The 24,857-nt window shown below is 40.0% G+C and overlaps 1 protein-coding gene across 6 annotated transcripts in view; it reads right to left on the reverse strand.

Annotated features, from left to right (window-relative positions):
- The window catches only part of RAPGEF5 (Rap guanine nucleotide exchange factor 5), a 153,797-nt gene that overhangs the window by 125,112 nt on the left and 3,828 nt on the right, over window positions 1-24,857 (reverse strand). The window contains exon 1 of one of the 6 annotated variants that reach the window (XM_021385928.1): window positions 19,940-20,056. The exons of 4 other annotated variants lie outside the window; for them this stretch is intronic. In XM_021385928.1, the coding sequence (XP_021241603.1) occupies window positions 19,940-20,041 (102 nt within the window). In that variant the 5' untranslated portion in view covers window positions 20,042-20,056. Of the gene's footprint in view, window positions 1-16,698; window positions 16,822-19,939; window positions 20,057-24,857 lie in introns of those variants that run through there. One more of the 6 variants, XM_021385927.1, reaches the window with a different exon arrangement.

A 24,857-nucleotide genomic window follows, 5' to 3' on the forward strand; every position in this document is an offset into this window, starting at 1 on the left:
TTGGAACAGTACTGCTAGGATTCAAATCTGTGTACAACACAGATAACACAGTATGAAATTGGGAAGAACTATAAAGGATTTTACTGCAATATTTAAAACCTCTAGAAACACAGGGAGCAGAGCAATGGTGTTAACAGAACGAGAGGACTCAAATAAAGTGACTAGAGATTAAATTAAGAAAAACAAACAGAACGTCCTTCTTTCCAGTTCACATGACCAGCTCAAACACTCCAAGCTAACCTTTTAAAAGCAGTAGCTAAATTGATGACTGATACTTTCAAGCAAGGTCTGTACCTGGGTTTAAATTAGTACTGCATCAACTGGATAATTATTTTTTAAGATCTTGAGAATCTCTCCCATTACTTAAAGATTAGCACACAAAGCTACTGATGATAATATTTTAATATGAGAGCACAATCTGATTTCTGAAAGGTTCGAAAACAAATTTAACCACAGCATGTTAGACAACACACAAGGTGTACTAATGAGGGAACTTTGGTCTTCATTTGAAAGATCGAGCATTACATCACTTTGAGATGCTGAGTTAGTTTTTCACTTAGCAGAGCACTGAATTGGCTCTACTAAAGCAATTCAATCTGTATTTACTAGAAAGTGGTTAACATTCTAACCATTCTAACTACTATAGAGGGTGTTCTCAGTTGCGTTCTGGAGATGCATTTGAATTTTCTCGTAGTTTTTAGATTTGGATTCTAATTTGGCTTCATCCCTACTTCAGATGATGTTGCCTCCAGGTTGCTTGTGCTCTCACTGCCCAAGCTGTTCCAACAACTGCTGATATTTCTGCCCCTGCCAGCAGTGCTGTCGCAGTAGCATCAATGATGCTCCATACATCTGCTAGCAATTTAATCTCCATCATGCTCAGAAAGACATGGAGCAACAGTGCTTGGAGCTCCAATTTAAGTGCTTTCCTCCACAGGGATTTAGTACAGTGGCAGCAGTCAGCAACCTGTCTGCACTAGAAGTCGCACTGTAACACCACAGAAGAGGCCTTAGAAATAATAGGGAAATAATAAATTCAAATACAAGATTCAAGTGTTTTGTTTTTCTTCTAAGAGTTTCAAGTATTCCAGTATTCCTGTGCAGCTGGCAAGAAAAGAAAGCTTTGGCAAAAATAGGGAAGAATTGGTTTTTTTTTTGTTTTTTTGTTTTTTTGTTTTTTTTTTTAATTAAGATTGTAAAATATTTAAAGGAAGGAATAAGGGGATTTGTTTTAAATCTCTAAGAAACAAGAGTAGGCAGAATCAGAGATCTCCCCCTCCAGCAAACTGCTTAAGCTTCCATTCCAAGTTTTTCAAATAATTAGTTTCTTAGCTGGCTGTGTTACCAAAATCGTGCATAATGCTATGTCAAGAGCTTGCAATGTACAACCAAAGTTCACCTGTTACAACACATTTGTATATATTTGTCTGTTTGATCAGGGCTTAATTTGCAAACACACCCATGATCATTTTCACACTGATAAGTAGCTCTGAGTACATTTTTATGTATAAATGTAAGAAAATAAGCGCTCATAGTTTCAGGGCACTACCACTACATCCCTAAAGAATTTTGTATAGTACTTTGTGCATTCCGAATTGGATTACTTGGTATGCTTAAAATTAAATAAATGTTTCAGCACTGTGTTCTATCAGGGCTTATTTCCCCGAATATAAATAGCCTGCAAGAAAATCATCAAATTTTGAAATGCACGTGGTGCAGCACAGACTACCTAGTAATGAGACTGTCACAATTCCCTGACAGGGGGATTTCTGCAACTGCTCAGCACCTGAATCCTAAATTGCCTAATGTGACCACATGGGAAATCATGCATTCAGATGGATTCCCAAAAAAGCATTTAAGCATCCAAGCCTAAAATACACTTTCACAAGTATTCATGCTGGAAAGTTCTCACCTTCCAACCACAAGAGAAAACGTACATAAAAGGATCACAAACAAAGCTGAATCCAAATTCATATTCAAATGCAATAAGATGCTTGTGCTTTTCTCTCTCCACTAATCATTCAAATCTAACAACACAGTTGCTCAGAAAAAAAAATTTGAAAAAAAAATCCACCAGGGGTATTTACTTAATTTCCCTCAGGCTTCTCTCCCACTCCACACAAATGAAAAAGTAATTATTTTTTTCCTAGACAGATTTCTTTCTCTCATTATGAACCCTGGAAATGATAACGCCCTAATACCGATAGAAATGACTGAAAACATTATAACTGATGAAAGTCAGAGAGTTTTTGTCTTAGATAAAAATTTGCTTGATTTGCTACAAGCAAGCAGCTAAAACAATTGCAAATTTCCATTCCAGTCCTGATCTGAAAATGAATTCTCGCACAAAGCGGGGCTGCACCTTCCCGACACACCCTGCCCAATGTACAAGGTGAGAAGGCAGCAATCTCTGCACGAGTAAATGCTCATATACTCCAAATTCTCAGTCATGCCAGGCATAGATTGGAGGAAGGGAAAGAAAATCACTGCACAGTTTCAGTTACTGATTGGTCACCTTCAAATTTATGCATTTGACATTGGACACTTCTATGGGATTTTTAAGCAGAAATAAGATATAAGTGCTGTGTTGAACAGACGAGTTGCTACTGCTGTTTGGCAGTGGCTGCATTTAGGGAGTATTGTCACGAATCCCAATCTGTTTCCATGTGGCAGCAGATTTTTGCTCACGGTTGCTAAGGCGCAGTGAGCAGAGTTGGTTCTGCAGCTAGCTGACTTTCAGCAGATAGCATTCATATGAAATGTAGAATACATCTGACTTTCTGCCAAGTACCATTCATAGCAAGCAACTTTTCCCCACTGCTCCTCTGAAAACCCACCACCAGAATCCATATGGATAATAAAGAACAACCAACAGAACAGCTCCCCACGTTAATATTTATTTAAGATTCAATATAAAACTTTCTATAAAGGAAATCACTTTGATCTTAAATTTCATATACTAGGGTGTAGCAGAAGAAGGTCAGAAAGTTATAACATGAGAAATCTGCATTCAGCAGAGCTCGGAATTTAGGGTTCCTGGGTGAGACCAAAGAGCTCTTCAGGGACACCCCAACAGGCCATTAGGAAAGAAAACCGAGGAGTTTGCTCTCACCTTTTCTGTATAAAAAGAACTTGCAATGAAGCTGAATGAGTTATTTCACGAAAGGGACATCTACTAACCACAGCTCATTCTTGCCTCCCCCAAATCAGAGCAACTGAGAACATGGCTGATTTTTATAAAGGCAAGCAATGCTCTTCAGGTTTACACTCATTTCTGAGACAACAGTCATTAAAGCAATGTGTTTAGAAGCATCTTGATATTTTCCAGTACACACCAAACTAAACATGGCCGAATGTCCTTATGCTTCAAAGGAAACTTTTTTAGTTAATATTACATAAGACCCTTTAAAGCTTTTAAAGCCTCCATATTCTAGCAAGGAGTGTAATTCAGTGCATTAAAGGTGGTTATGTCTGCAATGCCCTTTTCTCTGCCCCAAGTAATTTAAGAATAGGTAGGGAAGGGAAAGCAGTGACAGAATATAGTACAGAAGCATAGGTCAGCTGTTCTCTTCCCTCTTGCCCAGTCATAGCATGAGAGAAAAACCTCAGAATAAATCCAGCTTCAGAAAGGATCTACACACCCAGGCCTCTCTGTGTGTCTCCAGTGAGTGCCTCATATGTACTACAGGATGCTGACTCTGAAACCAGATCAGTTCAAGAGAAAGGGAGGAGCAGTGAACTGCTGGAAGGGAGCAGCTGGGTTGGACAAGCTTTATAATCCTTAAAAAAAAAAAAGGAGATGAGCACTCTTCTGCTAATGATGCATTTCTGCTACCAGACTAAGGCTCAACTGAACAAGGCTGCTCACAAGCAGGTCATGCCTCTCCTACACCTCCAGCTGCTCCTTCCCACTCCTGCCACTCCTCTGCCTTAGGCCACCTCTCATGTTCATGAAGCCACATACACGACCAAACCAAGACACCAATAGCTTAAAACTGGTTTAATGAGAAATGACTGACTTTAATCCAGACTATTACCCTCTGCTGATGCTAGCAAGATGGGTGAGAGGGGCACATGCTGAAGCAGTGGGATGCGGAGGGAGGCAGGAAGGGACAGCTGGGCTCAGAGGAAGCACTTGTTTATGCCACATTAAACTGTTCAGGGAACTACGGCATGAAATACGTCTAATAAATCCTTAGTGTCTTTGTTAACGCAAAAAGGAAGTTGACTATACCAACAAAAAATGATGAGATAAAATTCACAGGTGTAGGAATACTAGTAATGGGGAATGGTACCTTCCACCCGCAAATTCACGAGTGCATCAGCTTAAGAAAAACAGAAATCCCACCTCATTTAACTCCACAGACCAACTGTAAACTGAGCAGGCTACAAGCATAGCTTACAACATCGAAAAAGGACTTAAACATGTTTGCTGTTCTTTCTCATAACAGCATTATGAATATTTTAAACTCATATGTTAATAGAACGCTTACAATTAGAAAGGCTTTTAAATATGAAAAGCAGAAGTAATTGGAATTTTACTGCTTTTATCATATTTTATATAATGTGAAAATATACAGAGCATTTTTAATTGGCTATTTGTGTTCCACCATTAAGCTAACCAGCTTGCAATTTCAGTCACACCTTCCCTAAAGTTACCAAAAAAGCTTCCCAATGCATCTCACTCTTCTTTGCTGCCAACGTATAACAGCCAAGCAGCATATTCCCTTTCTTCAGTACAAAACAGGCACCGTACGGTAAAAAAAATAGCAATATTACTGATTTAATTTTCTTTAAACCTCAGCACTTAAGTTCAGTAGACGTTCTTCTTAATCTACCACCATATTTCTGACCATCAGCATCTGGTTTGGTTTTGATTTGTGGGGTACCACAAAAGAGTGGGTGGGTATTTTCTCATGATTATTAAAATATATCTTTATAAATATTAATTGTTGCATAATATGCTATAATTTAATAATAGATCATTTGGAACTTCCAGAAGAACACACACAATAAATAAACCATGTTCTGAGTGACAAGTTACAACTTCTTTTCATACAGATCTAAATGAAGATGTCAACAAAATAGCAAAGAGAGATGAGAAGTGGGAAAATGCAGATTGTCTGCATATGCAAAGCTTTTCAAAAATCTCTCTGCTGGCACATCTCTTGTGCTGCCAGCCAAATACTTTCTCATGACATTTCCAAATAAATAAAAAAAAGCAGGACAGCATATCAACTTAGCAAAGAAATACTGGGAGGCAGGCAGCCTGACTCACAAGCACACATTAGTAAAAATAAATTTAGGAAAAACAAGGTGAAGGATGTCATCATTGGTATGGCAAAGTGGTATCATGGAAGAAAAATACCACGTAAAGATTGTTCCTCAATAATACAGTATGGCTTCCACTTTTACAGAGGTACACTATCTCTGTACAGCTCTTGTTTTCAATCAAACTACCACAGACAGCATCTCATTTAGATACAAGTATCTCTCTGATTTGTTCCTCCTTACTTTGTACACTACTCAATTATATGCAAGTCATAAAGTAAAAGTGTCGAATTTATTATATTCTCAAGCATTAGCAGGGGCAGGGGAGAAGAACAAAGGCTCACCAACATTTATAACTTATTATGATCATGTTTTGCATGCACTTCCCAGCTGCTCTCATCCCCTGGGGGCAACACAACCCAAGCCATGCTTTGCTACTTACTCTATCTGTATAGCCCTCCCCTTACCTCATCTTACCTACTTTAAAGCCCTCTTTACCAGGCTGGCCAACCTGTTGACAAAGATACATACCACTTTTAGTGAGGAAAATCCTACCTCTCCCTGTCGGATGTCACTCCTCAAACAGGGTCCCACTGTCAAATAGATATATTTCTCCAATACCTATTTCTCTAATATCTTCATATTTAATTAATACCTCTTCTTTAAAGGTATTAAAGAAAATTGCATGAGCAATTGGTCATCATAATTCCCAGTGAACGGAGACTGCAATTCTCTGATGCAAAAGCCTCAGAAAATTTGAGGTAGAGTTAAAAAAAAATGAAGCCAAAACCAAGGTGAAAGGGCTAAAGTTAAAGTTATCAAGCAAAATCATTATTATCATCATGCTGGTAGTAGTCAGACTATTGCTACGCATGCCAGCAGCTGCATCATAGCACAGGGGTTCCTGCAAATAAATTTTCAGGCTCACTATTTAAATGTTACGGAAAGAAGGGAGAGAAAGAAAAAAACACAGAATCCCCATGCCCCTTTCTCCATAGAATTGAATTTCAGAATCAGAGAAGGATGACATTTCATACAGTCATTATGACTGCCGTGCATAGCACCCTCGGTCATCAGCCCAACCTGTCAAATCACGTAAACCTATTATGCTTTCTACTAGTTCTTGGAGCAAGCTGGGAAGACGCAAGCTCTGAGGCTGGCAGAGGCTGGCTGTGCAGAGCAGGGTCCTACAGAGAGACCAGCAGCTGTCCAAGCTCCTTCCTGGAGCTTTCGCTACTTGACTGGATAAGATCCCACGCAACCACTCTAGCTTTCAAGTCTCTACTCAAGGCAGGGGCTGGACAAAAATGCCTTCAGTAGGTCTCTTCTAACTCAAAGTATTGCGTAGTCTTCTCCTGTCCCATCACTCCTTGATTCAGCTGGTCAGCCTAATTCTCCTCCTTCAATCAGCTGCATCAAATATGGGAGAAAGTACATGGAGCTGCAGACGCTTCTGTAGACACAGTCAGTGTTTAATAAAAGGCTCTGAAAATCACCTGTTTTCATACTAGCCTTTCACTAAACCTTCTCCCAACATAGAATCACAGAATCACCAAGGCTGGAAAAGACCTCCAAGATCATCCAGTCCAACAGATTACCTACCATCAATATCTCCCCACTAAACCACATCCCTTAGTACAACATCTAAATGGCACGTGGTCTTGTTGAACTTCATCCCATTGGCCTCTGCCCAGGGATCCAGCCTGTCCAGATCCCTCTGTAAAGCCTTCCTACCCCCAGGCAGATTGACAGTTCCTCCCAGCTTGGTATCACCTGCAAACTTACTGAGAGCACATTCAATCCCCTTGTCGAGGTCATCAGTAAAAATATTGAACAGGACAGGCCACAGTACTGATCTCTGGGGAACACCACTCACAACTAGAACATATTACTCAGTGTGCCAGATCTCAGCCACTGAGCATTCTGAGGTGACTATAAAAGGGCCTACCTCTGCTATCAACACTATTGCAGGTAATACTGGCGCCAGAACTTGGCCTTCAATAACCCACATTTATTAGAGATTAAATATAATGAAACTTTTAGAGCAGATAATCAATTAACCAGGTGATTCATCTCACCCATCACTAACAGCCACTCATGACACAGATAGAAATTCTACCACTCCCTTTGTGATGTGAAGTCCTTTGGCAGGCAGCTGGTTTTCCTCTGTACAGACCTATGAGCATTCCCACGAATTGCCCTAATGACCCTGCTGCAAAGGAGGCTCACCTCTGCTGCACGAGACGTGACATGCAGCTAAAGGGCAAAAATATCTAAAATTGCTGCAGCTATTTCAGAGAAAACCTGTCCACAGACAGAAGAACAAGTCCTCAAATACAGGCAAATACTCAGCAAATAACTGTGAGCAAGCCTGACAGAATAAATAGCTAAAAATGTCAGTACAAAGTACATATTATTTAATAAGAAAATCATTAAAATCTTTTGAATAAAGTAATTTACAAATAAAGTTTTATAGATTTCAGTAACAGCAACACATTTAATTCATCACGTACAAAAAGACAGTTAAAATTCAGTGCTTTCACTATGATTTATGAAAATACCTTACAGTAAATTGCATCAGTTAGCTTATTATTTGAAAAATGACTATATTTGAGACTTATTTTTTTTTGCACGCGCTGCATGTTAATGTTACACGAATTACTTTACAAGTGTACAAAGGTATGTTTTAATGTTATTTACTGTTTCAAGGAGTTCCACTCTTACCACTGCCTGCATACTTTGGTCACACAGTAACTTCCTAAACTATTTTTCAAGCAGAGTGCAATTATTCCTTTCAGGTACACAATGCGTACTCTGCTTTTGATGAGATACCTGAACAAAATGATCAAGTTCTTTGTTCCCAAGAACTGACTGTCTGATTTCACAGTGTCCAACATATTGGACCCAGAGCTCTGGGTGCATCTCTGCTTCATTCCTGCATCTCTCACTGGTCTGGTACCAATCTTCTGCACAGGAAGGCAAATGTCTTGCTGTGGGAAGGACAGTACTCTGTTCCGTGAAGCACTTGGACACCTGATCATAGAATGGTTTAGGCTGGAAGGGACCTCAAAGATCATCCAGTTCCAACTCCTCTGCCACAGGGAGGGTTGCCAACTACTAGATCAGGCACTAGATCAGGTTGCCTAGGGCCCCATCCAACCTGGCTTTGAACATCTCAAGGGATGATGGTCAAGATTGACTATGCTGATGGTTTGAATGGAACTATTAACTTCTGCTTTCCTTACTTTTTAGATTTTCAAGGAGTGGGAGCAGCCTCCAAGCAATGTGAACAAGCTACAATGAAAATAAGCTCACAATGCAGACTTAACAGTTTAAGAATCTGCAGTCGTGTTGTTTGTATTGGCAGCACCCTACCACATGACCTCGTGGGAACAATATTAATTTCACTGACAGTAGCTCTTGGCACAAGCCTATGCCAACTGGCTATGGACTGAATAGTGGGAGTTCTTAACCACTTCCAGAAGAACAGCTGTAATTTACTTGTTTGTAGAAAAACTACTGAAGTTTAACTATTTTAGTTTCATAAGGCAGTCAAGATTTCACTGTGCGAGAAGCTTAAAAAGCACTCAATTCTCAAGAAAAAAAATAAATCAAGAATTATTCCCTTGAGTCACCCACCCAACTTCTAGGCTAAGTAGCTCCAAGAATTCCCCACCTGCCCTCAGCATGTGCAACTCCACTGCAGCTTTGCACAACACTTTCAAACACCCAACAGAACCTAACCTTGATAACATCTTCTTGTGCTTGGAAACCTTTGGCCTGGGTGTTGAAGCAGGAACAAATGAAAACTCAAGTGCATGCCATCTCCAAAGACATGAAGAGACTTGAAAAATCAAGGCAGTTCACCTGGTATTTAAACCTGGTATTAAATTTAATATTCAATTTAGCATCTAGAGTAACATGGAAAGAAGAGCGCAATAACCATTAGATATAGAATTAGAACTTGACTAGGAGTTCAACATACATGAACATACACTAAAAGCAGCTTAGGTAAATTTAGCTTTCAGTACACTGAGATGTTACAGAATCATAAAACCGCATCGATGCAAGACACAGATGAGCCTTGTAAATTTTTATGCATGTAAAGATAGCTCAAGTACCAAGTACTTAGTGGACACAAGTTTTACTTGAGTATGATAAGACTATATCCAAATAATATAAATGACATCTTGTGTAGATTAAGATATTAAGAAATAAACAGAAGTGCTCAGCGTCCCCATAACGTCATAAAAGCATTTCAGGCATTTCTAGATAGGGATCTCCTTCATGAATAAGTCCAAGGACAGAAAAACACACTGTCTCAACTTAGGCAAGATTTCTGCCCCGAAGAAGCAGATCTCCCCACTGACACTCTTCATCCTTAATTTTAATTATCTGCCTTTCCTCTGACATACATTTTTATGTTCATTCCTTATTCATATAACAATTGTTTCCACACAATTCATATTAATAAAGCACAGAGTTCTGTTGCATTATACCAGTGCTGCTCCTAAAGTAATGCCTCCTATTTCATTATGTCGGCCCATGACATCAGAGGAGGATGTTGGTGGTATGGCAGTAGAGGTTGAACCTTCCCACCAATATTTTGTTACATGTTGTTGCTGTATGACAGATGGTAGAAGAGGAGCAGGCTGATAAAATGGTGTCTGACATGGAAGCACATAGGAAGCAAAGGCTGAACTGAATTCCTTCACACAGAAAAAATGGAACCATTGACATTCATTGACGCTTGCTGAACACTTATGGTGACCGACCAGTGGACGCGAAGCACAGTAAGGCCATGGGTAGTGCGTTTCAGCAGTGGTGACAGCAACGTGAAATACAATCCATATTCCAGACATTCATGCACAGCTGTCACACCATGACAAGACAAGTGTTTCGATCAGCTCATCCACACACATTGGTAGATTATGACCAGGGAACTGTGTATGGAGCTGAATACCAGCTTCAATGCATTGGAAACAATGGTGGCAATATTGGAATATCGCAAAGTTTGTGCCAGGTGAGTCCTCCACAGGAACAGAAAAAACTGCCCACATAATTGTCAGGACTTACTGAACAAAGATGAGGTAGAAGGTGACAGTTTCCTGGATGAATTATTACTGGCGATGAGACAAGTTATCACCACTACGAGCTGAAGTCAAAACATCAATCCATGGAGTGGCAACATGCAAATTCCGCATCAAATAAGAAGTTGAGGTAAAGTGACACACACTGTCTTTTGGGATAGGAAAGGGGCAATCCTTCTGAATTTCCTAGAACCTGGACAAACCATCAACTCTGATCACTGCATCACGATGCTGACTGAGCTGAAGGCTCAAACTGCCAGAGAAGAAGATAATCTTTCTCTTGCAACACCATAGCACCAGACCCCATACCAGTTTGAAGACCAAGGAGTATGCTGAAAATCCTGGCTGGACTTCCTACCACACCCACTGTATATTCCAGATTTGGTGCATTCTGATTTCTGTCTGATCAGGACAATGAAGGATGTACTGTGTGGGCAACATTTTCCTTGCACCAATGCATTTTTGCAGCTGTGAAATAGTGGGTCACCTCTACTGGTGCAGATTTTTATTTTTTAAAAACAAGAGCAGCATGAAAGCTTTCTTGGTCATCACTAGTGAAAATGCATAGCTAATGGTGCTGTCTGTTCAAAAATAGTGTTTTGTACTTGAAAATTTGCTCTATAAAACAGTGTTACTGTGCTCTTTGTATCTGTTGTAGTTTCCATGGAAATAAGTAGGAGGCATTACTTTCAGAGTGACATATTTATTTGTTTTGTTATTCTGAATTTAGTCACCATAATGTACAAGTCTCAAAATAAAAGTCCTGCTGTGGAAGTCAGTCCACTCTGTGTGAGGGCTCATGGTTTCTTTATCATCTGACATTTTCCAGCTGGTAACACAGAGTCAGCTCCATGAAGATTTTCCTTTTCAGTACGCACTTTTGAAGGGCAAGACCTCACTCCAACAAGAGACATTTGAAACTATGAGGGTTATATGCCTTATGAGGATTCCTCAGAGAAGCATTGTAAGAGCTCACTGCATTCACTATTTACTTTCTACATAGCTTGGGCCAGATCAGACAAGGCCTGTACAGGTGATCCTATGCCTCATATGAGGCTTGCAGAACACAGGTGTTCAACCAAGCTAAGCAAAAAGTCACAAAATTTGATAAGTTAGTCTTTTGAGATTAATGCCCTTTATAATGAAGTCCCACTCAAACTCAAAAGAAAAGGAAGTATTCAACTGCATTGCACTAAACCTGTTCAGGAGACAGTATACACGAATTATTTCACAAATCCTAACTCTAAAACAAACAGTGTAGATAGTCCCTCAACTGGTCCCACATCAGTCTCCTTTTCCACATTAGGTTATCAAACCTGATGATTCCCTAGCTCCTACAACAACTCTGGCAAAACAAGACCTGATACGAGCAGTTTCTCTCTCTTCGGTTCATTTCATATATATATATAAGGAATCCTTTAAACACATAAATGCATCTTTGTTTTTCCTTTACAAGAAAGATTCTGTTTCTTAATGAGAAAAACAACAACAGTTTGAGAGTCAATGGATTAAAAGATTTTTCTATTTTTAAATCTGATAAAATGATCTGAATTAATTAACCTTTAACTGCATTTGCAACTATTATCTAGTTCTGCATTCCAACAGAAGTTCCACCATATGACATGCACGTCCTAGTCAGTCTTATTCCCATATTCTAAAGCATATGAAAAAAGTAAAAAAGAAAGTGCTACAGTCTAAATTAGCATTAAAAAAATCATGTATGTAGAGGGGAAAAAAATCCAGAATATGATAGTGGTGTAGGAATTTGAGGTGAATTGTACATTTGAACATATGTACTGGCATCAGGTGTGTCTTGATGCAGAGGCTGCATTCCCTATAATTTGAACACAATCTCACTATAGCAGGTGTTGCAAGGAAGTTTGCTTTTGGGAAAGAATTGTTCGGGAGTTACTTATCTCACCATAGAACACACCAGACGTCAGCCAGATATGGGTATAATCCAGAAAATATGTATCAGAAGATCATGGTAAGAATGTAAACATAGCTGGTATAGTCCAATGAAACTTTATTAAGAAACCTTCCTGCTCAATTGATTATATGCTTTTGTTTTTAAACAGAGGCCTCTTGCCTTGGAAGTTGTGGATCATCAACTTAAGGCTGTTTCAAAACAGACATGAGGTAGTAACAGAGCCTGCATATGCAGCATCTGAAATAACAGCTCAGAGAAATATCCCATCCCTCCACTGAAGTCACCAGTGGTAGCACTACAACTATTTTTAAGGAAATTATACTCATTAGAACACATAAGAGAGAGGCAAGACAGAACGTGAATGCAAGCACGTTTATCAATTATGTAAACCATTATATACAAAACAAAAGTGGAATAGGCTCTGCATTACTCACAGCCAAAGGGTAGCTGAACATATCCCAAACAGCGCAACCTCAAAGAGCCAGCAGACCGGTCTGCTGATGCCATAGCACAATCAGAGGAAAGAATGCATACATCACTGCCTATCTACAGGGTCACATTTCCACTACCTGAGGACAGACAGGCCAGGCAGACAGTGCAAGGAAAAGCACATCTGAAGAGCTTCTGGCCATCAGACTAAGAAGCAGCTTGAATGTTCCCTGTGCTACTTTGTCCTGTATCCTCCACGCCCTACCACACTCACCACTGTTCCTTTCAGGATCCCTCTATACATATGCACGTGAAGTGGGAAATCCAACCTGAGCCACCGTCTTCTGCTTCACCAGACTGAGTCAGAGAATCATGGAATCATCTACGTTGGAAATGAACCTTAAGGTCATCAAGTCCAGACATCAACCTGACCTACTGAATCTCACCACTGAACCACATCCCTCAGTGCCACATCCATATGCCTCTTAAATACTTCTGAGTACTGAGACTCCACCACTTCCCTGGGCAGCCCGTTCCAGTGCACAGCTACCCTAAGAAGAAATTATTCCCGATGCCTACCCTAAACCCCCCCAGCACAACTTAAGATCATTTTCTCAGATCCTATCACTTGCCATTAGAGAGAAGAGACCAATGTTTTCCTCACTTATCTCCTTTCAGATAGTTGTACAGAGAAAGGAATCAAAATCTTAAAATTGTAAGATCCCTAAAAAGATGCTTTGTCCACTGGAAATTAAAGAGTCAGACCTAAAGACTGACCACATTTTTCAGGTATTGAGGCAACAAGAATTAACCTTCCTCATCTTTAATATTCTGCATCATAGCCAATGCTTGCAACACTGATCACTTCAATATGCTGTTATCCTCCTTCCAGTTGCCCACTGTATCCTGGTTACCAGCCCACCCAGACTGAGTAATCAGTAACTAATACCATTTCAGTTCAGCAAATGTTTTCTGACCTACACAAAGTAGGAGGTGGGAGAGAGAGGGGGAGTTGCTGGGGAGCTGCTGTCTTTACAAGTTGCTCCAAGCAATATGCTCAGAAAAGATGCCAGCTTGTTAGAGAATTTAGACTAGAATTAGGGAAGCAGAACGATCCAAAAGAATTATGCACTGATGCATTCCCCACTACAGTGATTGACTTACCAGAGACTAGCAGAGATACTCCACTAATGTTTCTACAAACACTAACAAAAACCAAGATGCCAGTGACATCCTAGCAGTCTTCCAGAATCAATTCACCAAACCAGCCTGGATGCCCTGCCAAAGACTTGCTGTAAGATTTTGAGATACACTGTTTTCAAGAAACAGATTATTTTCACGCTGATCAGTTTGCTCACTGTTCCATCCTTCCACACACCAGCTTTTTAGACACTGCTTCAAACCAGCTGTTGTTTCAACAACAGTACCAACAACAAGGGCTTCACAAGTTTGACCCAAGCCAGCAGTATGATATCTTTTTGGTCACCATTCAATTGTTAAATGGAACTAGCAAAACAGTTTCAGCACCTTCTTGATACCTGGGTATATACACAGACAACTCTGATGCAGAGAAACAGGAAGAACGAAGAGAACAGGGATGGAAAATTAAGATAATGTTATTTGGGAAATGCGTGGTTAACCCTACAGAGCAGATGTTATCATCATCCTCATGATGTGAACACCTTAGCAGGACACCTTCCCTCTCACCCTATTCTTAAGAAACAAGACCAACACTTATCTGGCATTACTTGGGTTTGGATTTGCTGAGCTGAAGCCAGTATGTTTTGCCAGTCTGTTCAAGACACCAGAGAAGATAGCCACAGAGGGTCTCAGACACCATTTCTGGTATGCAAACCTTTGCTTTGGAATTTACATCCCTGCTCCATCAAGCAAGACACAATCAAGAGATCAAGTGGGTTCACCAACAACAAAGTAATGGCAACAGGAGGGCTCTGGGGTTTGGAAGATTACATGGGAGGCCCAACTGCATGTTTTTCACATGCCTTATGCTTGTTGATGTTTTGAACTGCTACACTTGTGCCAAGAGATAACAATGACAAACTCGGGAGGGAAAAAGTCACGTTACATAGAAAGAAGCATACACACACTGAAACTGGAGTTAGTTGGCCCAGGCTGAAGAGAAGATGACTCACAGACTCTCAGTACTTAGCTTTGTTCTTAAAAGTCAGATAACACCAGAAATTGCTACAGCAACGGACAAAGAACCAGTCTGTTTTTATCCTTAATTTCAGATAAATAATTAAAAAAAATCTGTTAAACAAATTTCAAGTTTTGGAAGTTTCACAAACCTTACCCTTAGCTCGTCAGTGCCACAAGGTGGTTTTTGCCTTCGGTTTATAAAGAGTAATTATTAAATTCAAAGAAGCTGCCCAGAGGCAATAATTTTATTTACAGAAAGGAAGAATGTAATCTTCCCTTATCCACTCCCATCCTCTTGCCATAAGTTTTCCTGTAACATGTTTTGCTATTAATAAGCAACTGAAATAAGTCCTTTTCTACAACCACAATAAATGGGTTTTTAAAGAGTGTAAGTTTACTAAGAACACAACTTTTATTTAACAGCAGTGTAGCTCTATTAGGTACATTATATGCTTAAATGCAACAGTCCAGTACTGAAATACTTTGTATCTACAATCTTAATAAAGAAGTTTACAAGTTTAGAGAACAGTCTGTAATGCAATGTTCTTCAGAAGTCTTCGTTGCTGATTTCAGTTAGATAGCTTTGCTCAAAACAACAGTTTCACCCTCAAAGTTACCAAAGAAAAAAAGAAAAACACTTTCTTCCTCTCCTCCCCATTTATTCTTCTTTATTTATTAGATAGGTAGCTAATTCTTAATAAGCATACTCTATTTCATCACTGCAGCCTTTAAAGAAAATACTGATGGTAGCAGAGCCAAAACATGCACTTGCAGGGCATCGCTCAATGACTATTTGACAAAGTTGCTGGTTACCAGTCTGCATAGTGCTTTCCAAACAGTTGTGCACACATTTCATACGAGTTTCACCACTCACGACCAGTCTTTTTTCGGAGGGTCTCGTGGGGCAGGAGGGGATGGTTTTCTTTTTTTGTTTACAAGAAAAACAGAATCTTTAACACAGTATATTGGTCAAGACTAGGACAAAACTAGCTGGCTTTCTTGCACGTTCAGAGACCATCTGCACTGCAATACTCGATCGCTGCATCTCCAGTAGAAATAGTAGGCTCATCTTGGCATGCAGCATTCCCTTGAAGAAGCAATAGCAGTCTTTTCTGGGGAGAAAAAATATTGTAATTGACCAAGCAATAGCAAACTAATGAAGGACAAGTACAGGATTAAATAGTCTGGTTTCCTTCTGAATAGAAAAATACAAAGATGCCCCAGTGTCTACATCTTCAGCTGAATGTTGTTTAATAAAACATAGTAGCATGATAGGCAAGTTTTCCTTATGTTATTTTGGTCAGTCACAATCAGACATCTATAAACAAGTTCAGATGGAGCTACCCACATATACCTTGACTAGATTCATGTTAAGTTATCTTCATTATCAAATGCAAAGTAATGTCCAGTAGAAGAAAAAAGCTGACATTTTATCTGGTTTAAAAATCAACTCTTAACATAAAGAAAGCAATGTGAACAGCTGTGAAAACCTAAAGACCTGTGAAGACTACTCTATGCCACCAAAAGCTCTAAAAAAGGTAGCAAATGGTTTGGATGAAAAGCATACACAACAGAGAGAGGGAAGAAAGTGCATGATGTGTAGAACTCAGCAGCATGATCCCACCCAGATTACATTCAGCACAAGCCATTACAAGCTCCAAGAGACGTTGCCAAAGCAGACGAAGTTCAAAACTAGGTGTAACACGATGGAAAGCACAACAATGACAGCAGAGCAGCAAGACCCCAGGCTGCAGGAAGTGAGGATCCACTCAAACATGACAGCAGTAGGCACAGAGATAAAGGAAATAAGCTGCATACCTTTAGAAGGCCTGCAAGGTCCTCAGGTAGGCAGGGATCTCCAGATAAGATACCCTCACCTCCACTGCCAACCCTTAAATGAGGTCTGGGAAGTGGTGGATCCTGCATTGCTCGCACCTGAGCTCCCCTGGGTTGGCCCTGCCTTCCTACCAGGTGCTCAATCACTGGTTCAAGTCGTGACTCAGCATTTCCACTACACTAGGTAACAAAAACAGCCCTGAAAAGGGAACTCTATTCAGATGGAAAGAGTCACCTAGAGAGACTGGGATTTCTTGCTTTAAAAGATTGTTGTAAAAAAAGAATACTTAAGAACAGATTGTACAGAAGTCAGCAGTTTCCTGCCTGATAGGAATAAATGAACAAAACAGTCATTGATATGAAAGGTGGAATATTTAAAAAACAAACATTTTCATAACACAGGAAAACAAAACAAGGTTTCTTCCTCTGTAATGTCACTATCATCAAACTTCATGCATGCTCCATAACTGTGAGTTCTGAGATGAGCCTGAAGCAAAAATACCAGCCAGGTTCATTTAAAGGCTGGATTTCTGTATGAGTAACATGAACAGCTGTAACTACCTGTAAGCATCAGAATATAAGGCATGTCCAGCTATTTGAATCTAGAAAAAGACCATGTATAAGGAAGACTATATAGCATTTGCTCAATGTTATCTGTTATTCTTGAGGGAACAAGAAACTTTTATTTGCAGTTCTCATTATCTGTTAGATTAACCTTAAAATTTGTGGACGTATGACTACATGAACCATCATCTTGATCCACTACAATGTTTTCTATCCGCACTAGCCTTCTTTGAAATAATTAGATTATTTTTAAATAAAACCTCGACTAGTATACAATAAATTTTTATTGTCACATTGAATTGCAATAATCAACTCATCAGGACTTCTTAAGCAGCATTTCAGACAAATTCTCAGTTTATTCACACACTGTATGAACTGAGAACAGATACCTCAATGAAAAGGAAAAAAAAAAACACATGAGCACCACAGCTGCTATTGAGCTTGGAGGCTCACCAGTCCTAATGCATATCCTGGCAACCTACGAGACCTATTGATTCACAACCACTCATTCAAGTGCAGTAAAAGGCATAATTAGATAAATAGCTTTGGTAAAATTAATCTGAAACTCATTTGTTTGGGGACTGCCTCTTTAATGAGATAAAACAAGAAATTAAATATCTGCTGAACGTTCTTCTTCACATTCTTGAATGCAATAAGAAATAGATGTACTCATTTAACTGCCACTATTATTTTTTGCATTTTATATGTTTTGTTCCAGCAATTGCTGTCAAAGATAACGTTTACAAATAACTATGCTCTAACAGGCTGACCAGTTCTATCCACTCAGTGGATACCAAGCTAGAAAGAGAACAGATCTTTTCATCACCTGTAAACACTCTGCAAGATGACAGAGGCATCTTTACAAAGGCATGTATGCTGTAAGTTTTCAAAGTATCTGAGTTCCATTTCTGGACATGATTATTTCATTCTCTGTGAACAGAAGTCAAATTCTGGTTACGTTTTTTAATTTTTTATAATACATCTAGCAGGATCTAGCTGAAACATACTGGGAAGCATGGGGTATGCTGTGCCCATACCTTTACACTTTGGTGGCTAACTGCTGGATTCTGCTTTTGTTCATTTCAGACTGGCATCTCCCATGCACTTGGCCTTCCTTCACAAACACTGCAAGCCTCGGTTCATCCCAGAAGACAGATTCAGTAACAGACTGGCAACCTGCACTCCCCAGATTTGCTGTCGCTGACAAGGGCTTCAGGCCATGCAGAAATGACTTACTGCAACGAAACACTGTGCTGTGCATGAGCCGGGATCCAGATCAGATCTAACAGATTCCTCTAGCTCATTCCTTCAGCAAGCCAGTAAACAAACAACAGCTCTGCAAGTTGCATAGCCAACCATGCATGCACATTGTTTTTCTCCCCTACTTTCCATATTTAAAAAAATCAATTTATGCATCAGTGAAGTGCATTCACCTATGGGATGAAATGGAGCATCTGCTTAACAGTGTATAGTAGCAGACCATGACAGTATATGATTAGCACATCCAACTGCAATCACAAAGTGTTTTAGAATCATTGAGCAACTATCTAAGCCAGAACTTGGCCACAATTAAAGGCTTATCTTCTTAAAAAATAAACACGTAAAACCCAACCACCTGCTCTCTCCCTGTCCTCCCACAAAGATATGTAATAAATTATTGATGCTCACAAGTGCTCTGGACCTCAGTTTTCTGAGGTTTGTCTTTAATCCAAAAAAAAAAAAAAAAAGCAGTATTTCCCCTGGTTGACTACTCTTCAGCACTGATTTGCAGACTACAATTCATCTACTGCAAGGGCATGGTTTGCCATGTGCTTCTTGGGCAGCGGCATTTATGCAGGAAACCACCACCCTTCTCCTTGGTGTTGCTTGTTCCACAGTCCCAGTAACAACACTAACAAGCAATCTGTAAAGATGCTTAAAAGGATCAGCAGCAGGAAAAGCTACCAGCAGATGAAGAGCACACATAGACAGAACGGATTCTATAATGAAGTAACAAGACCACTGGCCTCTAAACTATTTGTTTTCTCACTTCTCCACTCCGTGTGTCTCCCATGGAAGTATGGGCTTTGGCATAAGGTTCAGGAAGCAAGGAGAAAAAGGCAGCTCCCTTTGATCAGGAAGTCAAAGAGCACTCTCAAAACAGGACAGCCTCTCCCCTCCTCTCCAAGTATCTGGTGTCACCTTTCCAGCATTAACCTGCTTAGATAATAGAATCCATGAAGAAAAATTGCTTCTGAAAAGCAGTTAGATATAAAAAGCAAAGTCCAAGAAGAATGGAGTACTTAATGTTCAGTTTACTGAGGGAGCATCTAAACTGCACAATGTGAGCTGTGACATCTTACTCTTGATATGTTGTCATGATTTTAGTGGTAATATTCCAAGTAATTTCATCTATTAATGACATCTCCATTCTGATTTGTTAAAAAATATGCATAACCAATCTAAAAGTTATAGATGTGTAAATTATCATCCAAAGAGTAAATATTTAACAATTATTTTCATTTCAGAATGAGTTTACTACAAATGTTTTGTAATGCTGTAATGTGATGGAAAGTACAGCAATAGCAGTGGGGTGACACAATCCTAGACTACAGCAAAAGAGAACAAGCCCAAATGCAGCAGCCATGGATACAGAAACAAAGGAAGAAAAACTGCTTACCTTTGTAAGGCCTCCAGTAAGCAGGGATTTCCAAGTAAGATACCCTTGCCTCCACTGCCAACCCTTAAATGAGGTCTGGGAAGGGGTGGATCCTGGCTCCATCCCTTCCTGTCACTCAGGTGCATTACATGCACCTGAGCTCCCCTGGGTTAGCCCTGCCTCCCCACCAAGTGCTCAATCACTGGTTCAGGCCATGACTGAGCATTTCCACTACATGTTTGTACTTATTACCATGAAAACACTGATCCAGAAATTCTTATGTTGTGCTCGGATTATACAAAGTATGCATGAAGTGTTCAAGTTAGAAGCCAAATCAAGGGGGGGAAAAAAAGAGTTGCATTCCTCACAACCAAAATTTTCTGAAAAGGCAAACTAGAAATTGTGTGGCACTTTAAGCCTTAGTGGATTAATACTGTTCTAAAACTGAACTCAAAAAATTATGACTGATACTATGAATACAGCTCTGCCGGTACATATTTATACAGACTGAAGGGTTTTCTCCTAAGTCAGTAGAATATTTTCACACTATAGAAAGTATATTGACTTTTAATTGGTTAATCAGCTGTCTTCGCTCCAGGAAAACATCTCGTGAAAAAGGAATTCATCAGAATAGAAATTATACTGTAGAATTTTAATAATAATAATTGACCCTAGCTTAATACAATAGCCATAAATAGATCATCTTGAAGGTCAGACTAACCCAAGTCAAACCATAAGTTAACTGAGATAAAAGATACTGTGACAATTATGAATAGGCACTGCCCTTTACACTGGTAGCTTAAAGAGGAAAATACTCAGAACCTGCTCCCATGGCTTTTAACTTCAGAGCCTCAGTGACTTCATTTTTATCCTTAAACTCTTGGCAAAAGCACAGCTACAATGGAAAAGTTTAAATCAAAAGGTGTCACATATATGATATTTATACAGCCAATACTAAAAACATGAAATACTCCATTGAAATTGATCCATACATACACTGCGCAAGGTTAGAAAGCATCCTGTTTTCTGTGCTATACTGCAGCTCCAAACTCAGACTCGATCAGGGCTAAGGCTCATTATCCAAACATGAACGCGAACCCCTATAATGTATGAGCCACTCTTCATACATCTCACCCTCCAGACCCTTCACCATCTCCATAGCCCCCGTTTAGACACTCTCTAATAGTTTTATGTCCTTCCTATATTGGGGCACCCAAACTGCACCCAGTGCTCGAGGTGAGGCCGCACAGGGCAGAGCAGAATGAGACAACCCCCCATCACTGGGTGGCCGTGATGGGCCTGGGGCACCCCAGGGTACAGTTGGCCCTTTGGGCTGCCAGGGCACACTGCTGGCTCATGTTCAACTTGCCATCAGCCAGAATGCACAGATCTCTTTCTGTGGGGCTGCTCTTCTGTCTCTCATCCCTCAGTCTGTATGTATAACCAGGGTTGCCCTGTCCCAGGTGCAGAATTCAGCACTTGCTTATTAAACTTCATGTGGTTGGTGATTGCCCAGTCCTCCAATTCATCAGGATCAAGATGTCTCACATCGCCAGGAGACTGCCATGTGAACAGACCCACAGTGCCTGTTGTCCCAGGGGCCAAACACACAGATGTGGGGAGACATCTCCAGGATTTTAAGGCATTCTGCTGAGCCAGGCCGAAAGTCCATGGTCTGAACCCATTGTCTCATACATGGCTGCAACACCACCTGAGGTGGTCAGAAGCCATGGATGGACCTGAGCATTTCAGATACTGTCCTGTAGGCGATGCCTATCCATTTATTGGGCTGCCAGGTGCAACAACTCTGCAGAGGTAAACATTCCACCTTTCAGAAGCCAGCTCTAAACCTAGTTCTCCCAGAGAAACTTGCAATGAACACAAAAGGAAACCATAAACTATCTTAAATATACGGTATCTTAAGTCTAAGGCTCATAGTTTCCATAAATAACAAGCAACTTCCTTTCCAGCATGTGAAATATTACTTTAATTATATATTAAGGATAAAACATCTGTCCTATTACAATGGCTTTCCATGAGTTATGTTATAAAGATGCCACATTCTGCTTTTCTATTTTTTTCCCTTTTAAAAAGCTATCACCTCTTATTTTCAGCTTTTGCATTAGCATAAAAATGCACAGGTTTTTTTTGTTGTTTCCTCTCAGTACTGAAAGGCTTTCAAACCACTGGGGCTATACGAGTAACAACAGTTGAATACAAACCTTAACACTGTTTGTCATAATTGTACAGCGCAGTGCTTGTTCATTCATCTCAGCATCTGGGAAATCTAGTGTGAATTAACCAATAATGCAGGTTTGCAACCAAGGAAATTAAAGAATACTATTCTGCAAAGTGAATTCTGTTTAGTTCTGACTAAGGAAATACAATCAGCTCACAAGTAAATCAAGCCTTCTCCTCAAGGTGCATAATGTTTGTAAGTATTTAAGTACCTTCCTTTTAACTTCATTGGAGCCGATCTTATTTGATACATAGATTTCCTTGATGGATTTCCAAGCCACACACTGCAGCACCCCACCCAAGAATCTAAAGGCCACATCCTACAGAAACAGGAGCAGAACCAAAAGTGAAAGCAGGGACACCCTTGTTCATCCAGAATTACAAAAAAAAGCAGGACTGACTCACATTTTAATCAGTCCGTAACTGATGATTTTATTCTTAACACAGATGCACACAAAAAGTAGCACTTAAAAGTGGGTAGAATTTACTCGAGGTGTTTTCAGCTTGAGCTTGATTTGCAGCCAGGCACAGGAGTCAAAGGTAAGACCATGCTTTCGAGCAGTTGATTATGGATCAGAAAGGGACTTACCAGGATATGCTCCAGCCAAAACGAAAAAAAAGGAAACTCGGATCTACCCTATAGCCTGGAGCAAGCTCGTGCATTTTCTGCAACAAGAAGAAATGTTGTGCATCTCCCATGAATGGAAGCCACACGATGGCACCTCTTCCCTGTGCATGGACAGCAACACCTGCACCTACCCAGAAAGCGGTGGAGATGCCAACCTAGGCTCTGCCAGCCCCTCCTACAGTACTAGAGTAGCCACAGGCAGCAGGCACCATTTGGCAAGCAGATTAACCCCAGCCTCAGGCAGAACAATGACTGGGGGTTCTGCAGAGCATCCTGGGTTACACTGTGGGGCAGAGGGGTGGGTTTGCCTTAGGTCTCACTCAGCTGTAGTTAATCAAATGCAGGCATAACTCCTCAGATGTCATAACACATGAGCTAATTAAGAAGTATTCTCAATTTAGTAATTCACTGAGCACTGACTATGAAACAAATTATTATGCAAAAAAACACAAGAGACACTGCAATTCCCCATCAGCTACCATGGTCACTGTCGCTAAGCTATTTTACTCATTACTCAACATTTCATGTGTCACCAGTCACAGCCCTGACAAGCTAAAGGATACTGTTAAAGACAATTATCTTAATCAAATACATCTAGCAGGAATACATAATAAGCCTGATTACAATAGGAAAAATTCAGGACTACTTACCGAGACTATTTTTAGTCCCATAATAACTGCCAAAATGATCAGGGTATTAAGTTACTAAGTAGAACCCCAATGGCAGGCTTTAAAGTAAAATGTCACCAATATAAATCAGCCCACTTCGATAATAGCAGTGACAGTAAAACTTTCGATTCACTGAACCAATCCACTATTTCCATGCCCTGATTTCAATCAGTATAGTGTCCATGCACGACAACACCACACCTTTTTTAATGCAGGAAAAACTCCAAAGGTAAATCCTCTATAGCATATATAAATATAGGTACCAGAGTAATTGTTCTCCTAATTTTTTTTCTACTCTTCTCATTAACACCGGTCAAACAAGAATAAATGTGCTAGTGAAATGAGTTGACGACACAAAACAGGAGACGTTGTTGAAACAAATGTAAACTGAATGACGTACTGGAAGATGAGGTGACTTTGAGGACTGGGATATAAGGAGAAGGATGTAAAGCAGCAGCCTGAGATACAAGGTCACTCCAGCAATAACTAGATGAGGAGCTTCAATGAAGAGGAATATGGACTGCTGTGAATGTCAGTCGTGGGTGGGAGATTAACTGAGTATGAGGCAGACCTATACACTTGGACCAATCAAAAGGTATCTATAACTACCAACATACTGTAGCCATGAAAAGAAGTACCGGAAATTCTGAGTATTTCCAGCAGAGAATTTCTAGTGTCCTGGAAAAACCTCATTTACAACACTATGACTTCTCCAATCGCAGCGTGAACTGGTTCGAGGAAAGGAACTTGAATGAGGTAAGCAACTGAAAGCTTCTTATGAGAGATGGATAAAAGTTTACCAAAATGTAGGCTAAGAGGGGTTAGGATACTTCATTTAATTAAAACAGATTGCACATTATTTGACTTTTCTCCCTGCCAAAGAAGAGTTATCTGCAATAGCACAACAGCTGCCAGTGCCAGAATATGATAGATTTCTCTACTACCCTCCAACCCTCCAATTATTTTCAGCTCGGGAACTTTCCAAACTTGATGAGGATTATCTATGTTCAATAAATTTCCCGTCCATGAGTTTCACCAGTCTCTTCTGAACTCACGTAAACTCCGAGCCTTCATACCCTAACTCCTTGATTTATTTTCAACCTGCAACCTTACAGTCTGTTAACATACTGATTTATGCACAGGACAAAGTTATCACCCAAACAGAGACAGGTTCTCTTAGTGTAAGAGCACCTGAGAACATTTGTCTGGCTGAAGACCTCTGGGAACCTCATAGAAGTGATTACAGAATTTCAGAAGAGAAAACAGTCATGGAATCTCATCAACCAAGCAAGGCAAAAGGCCTGGCCCGTGGTGAAGATTTGTACAGGTCAGCAATATCAGAGTGACAAAGTATCCGGGCAACACTGTGATAAACAAAACATTTTCCAGCAGCACTATTGTGACA

Source organism: Numida meleagris, chromosome 2 (genome assembly GCF_002078875.1).
Source record: "Numida meleagris isolate 19003 breed g44 Domestic line chromosome 2, NumMel1.0, whole genome shotgun sequence".
Taxonomy (NCBI): Eukaryota; Metazoa; Chordata; class Aves; order Galliformes; family Numididae; genus Numida; species Numida meleagris.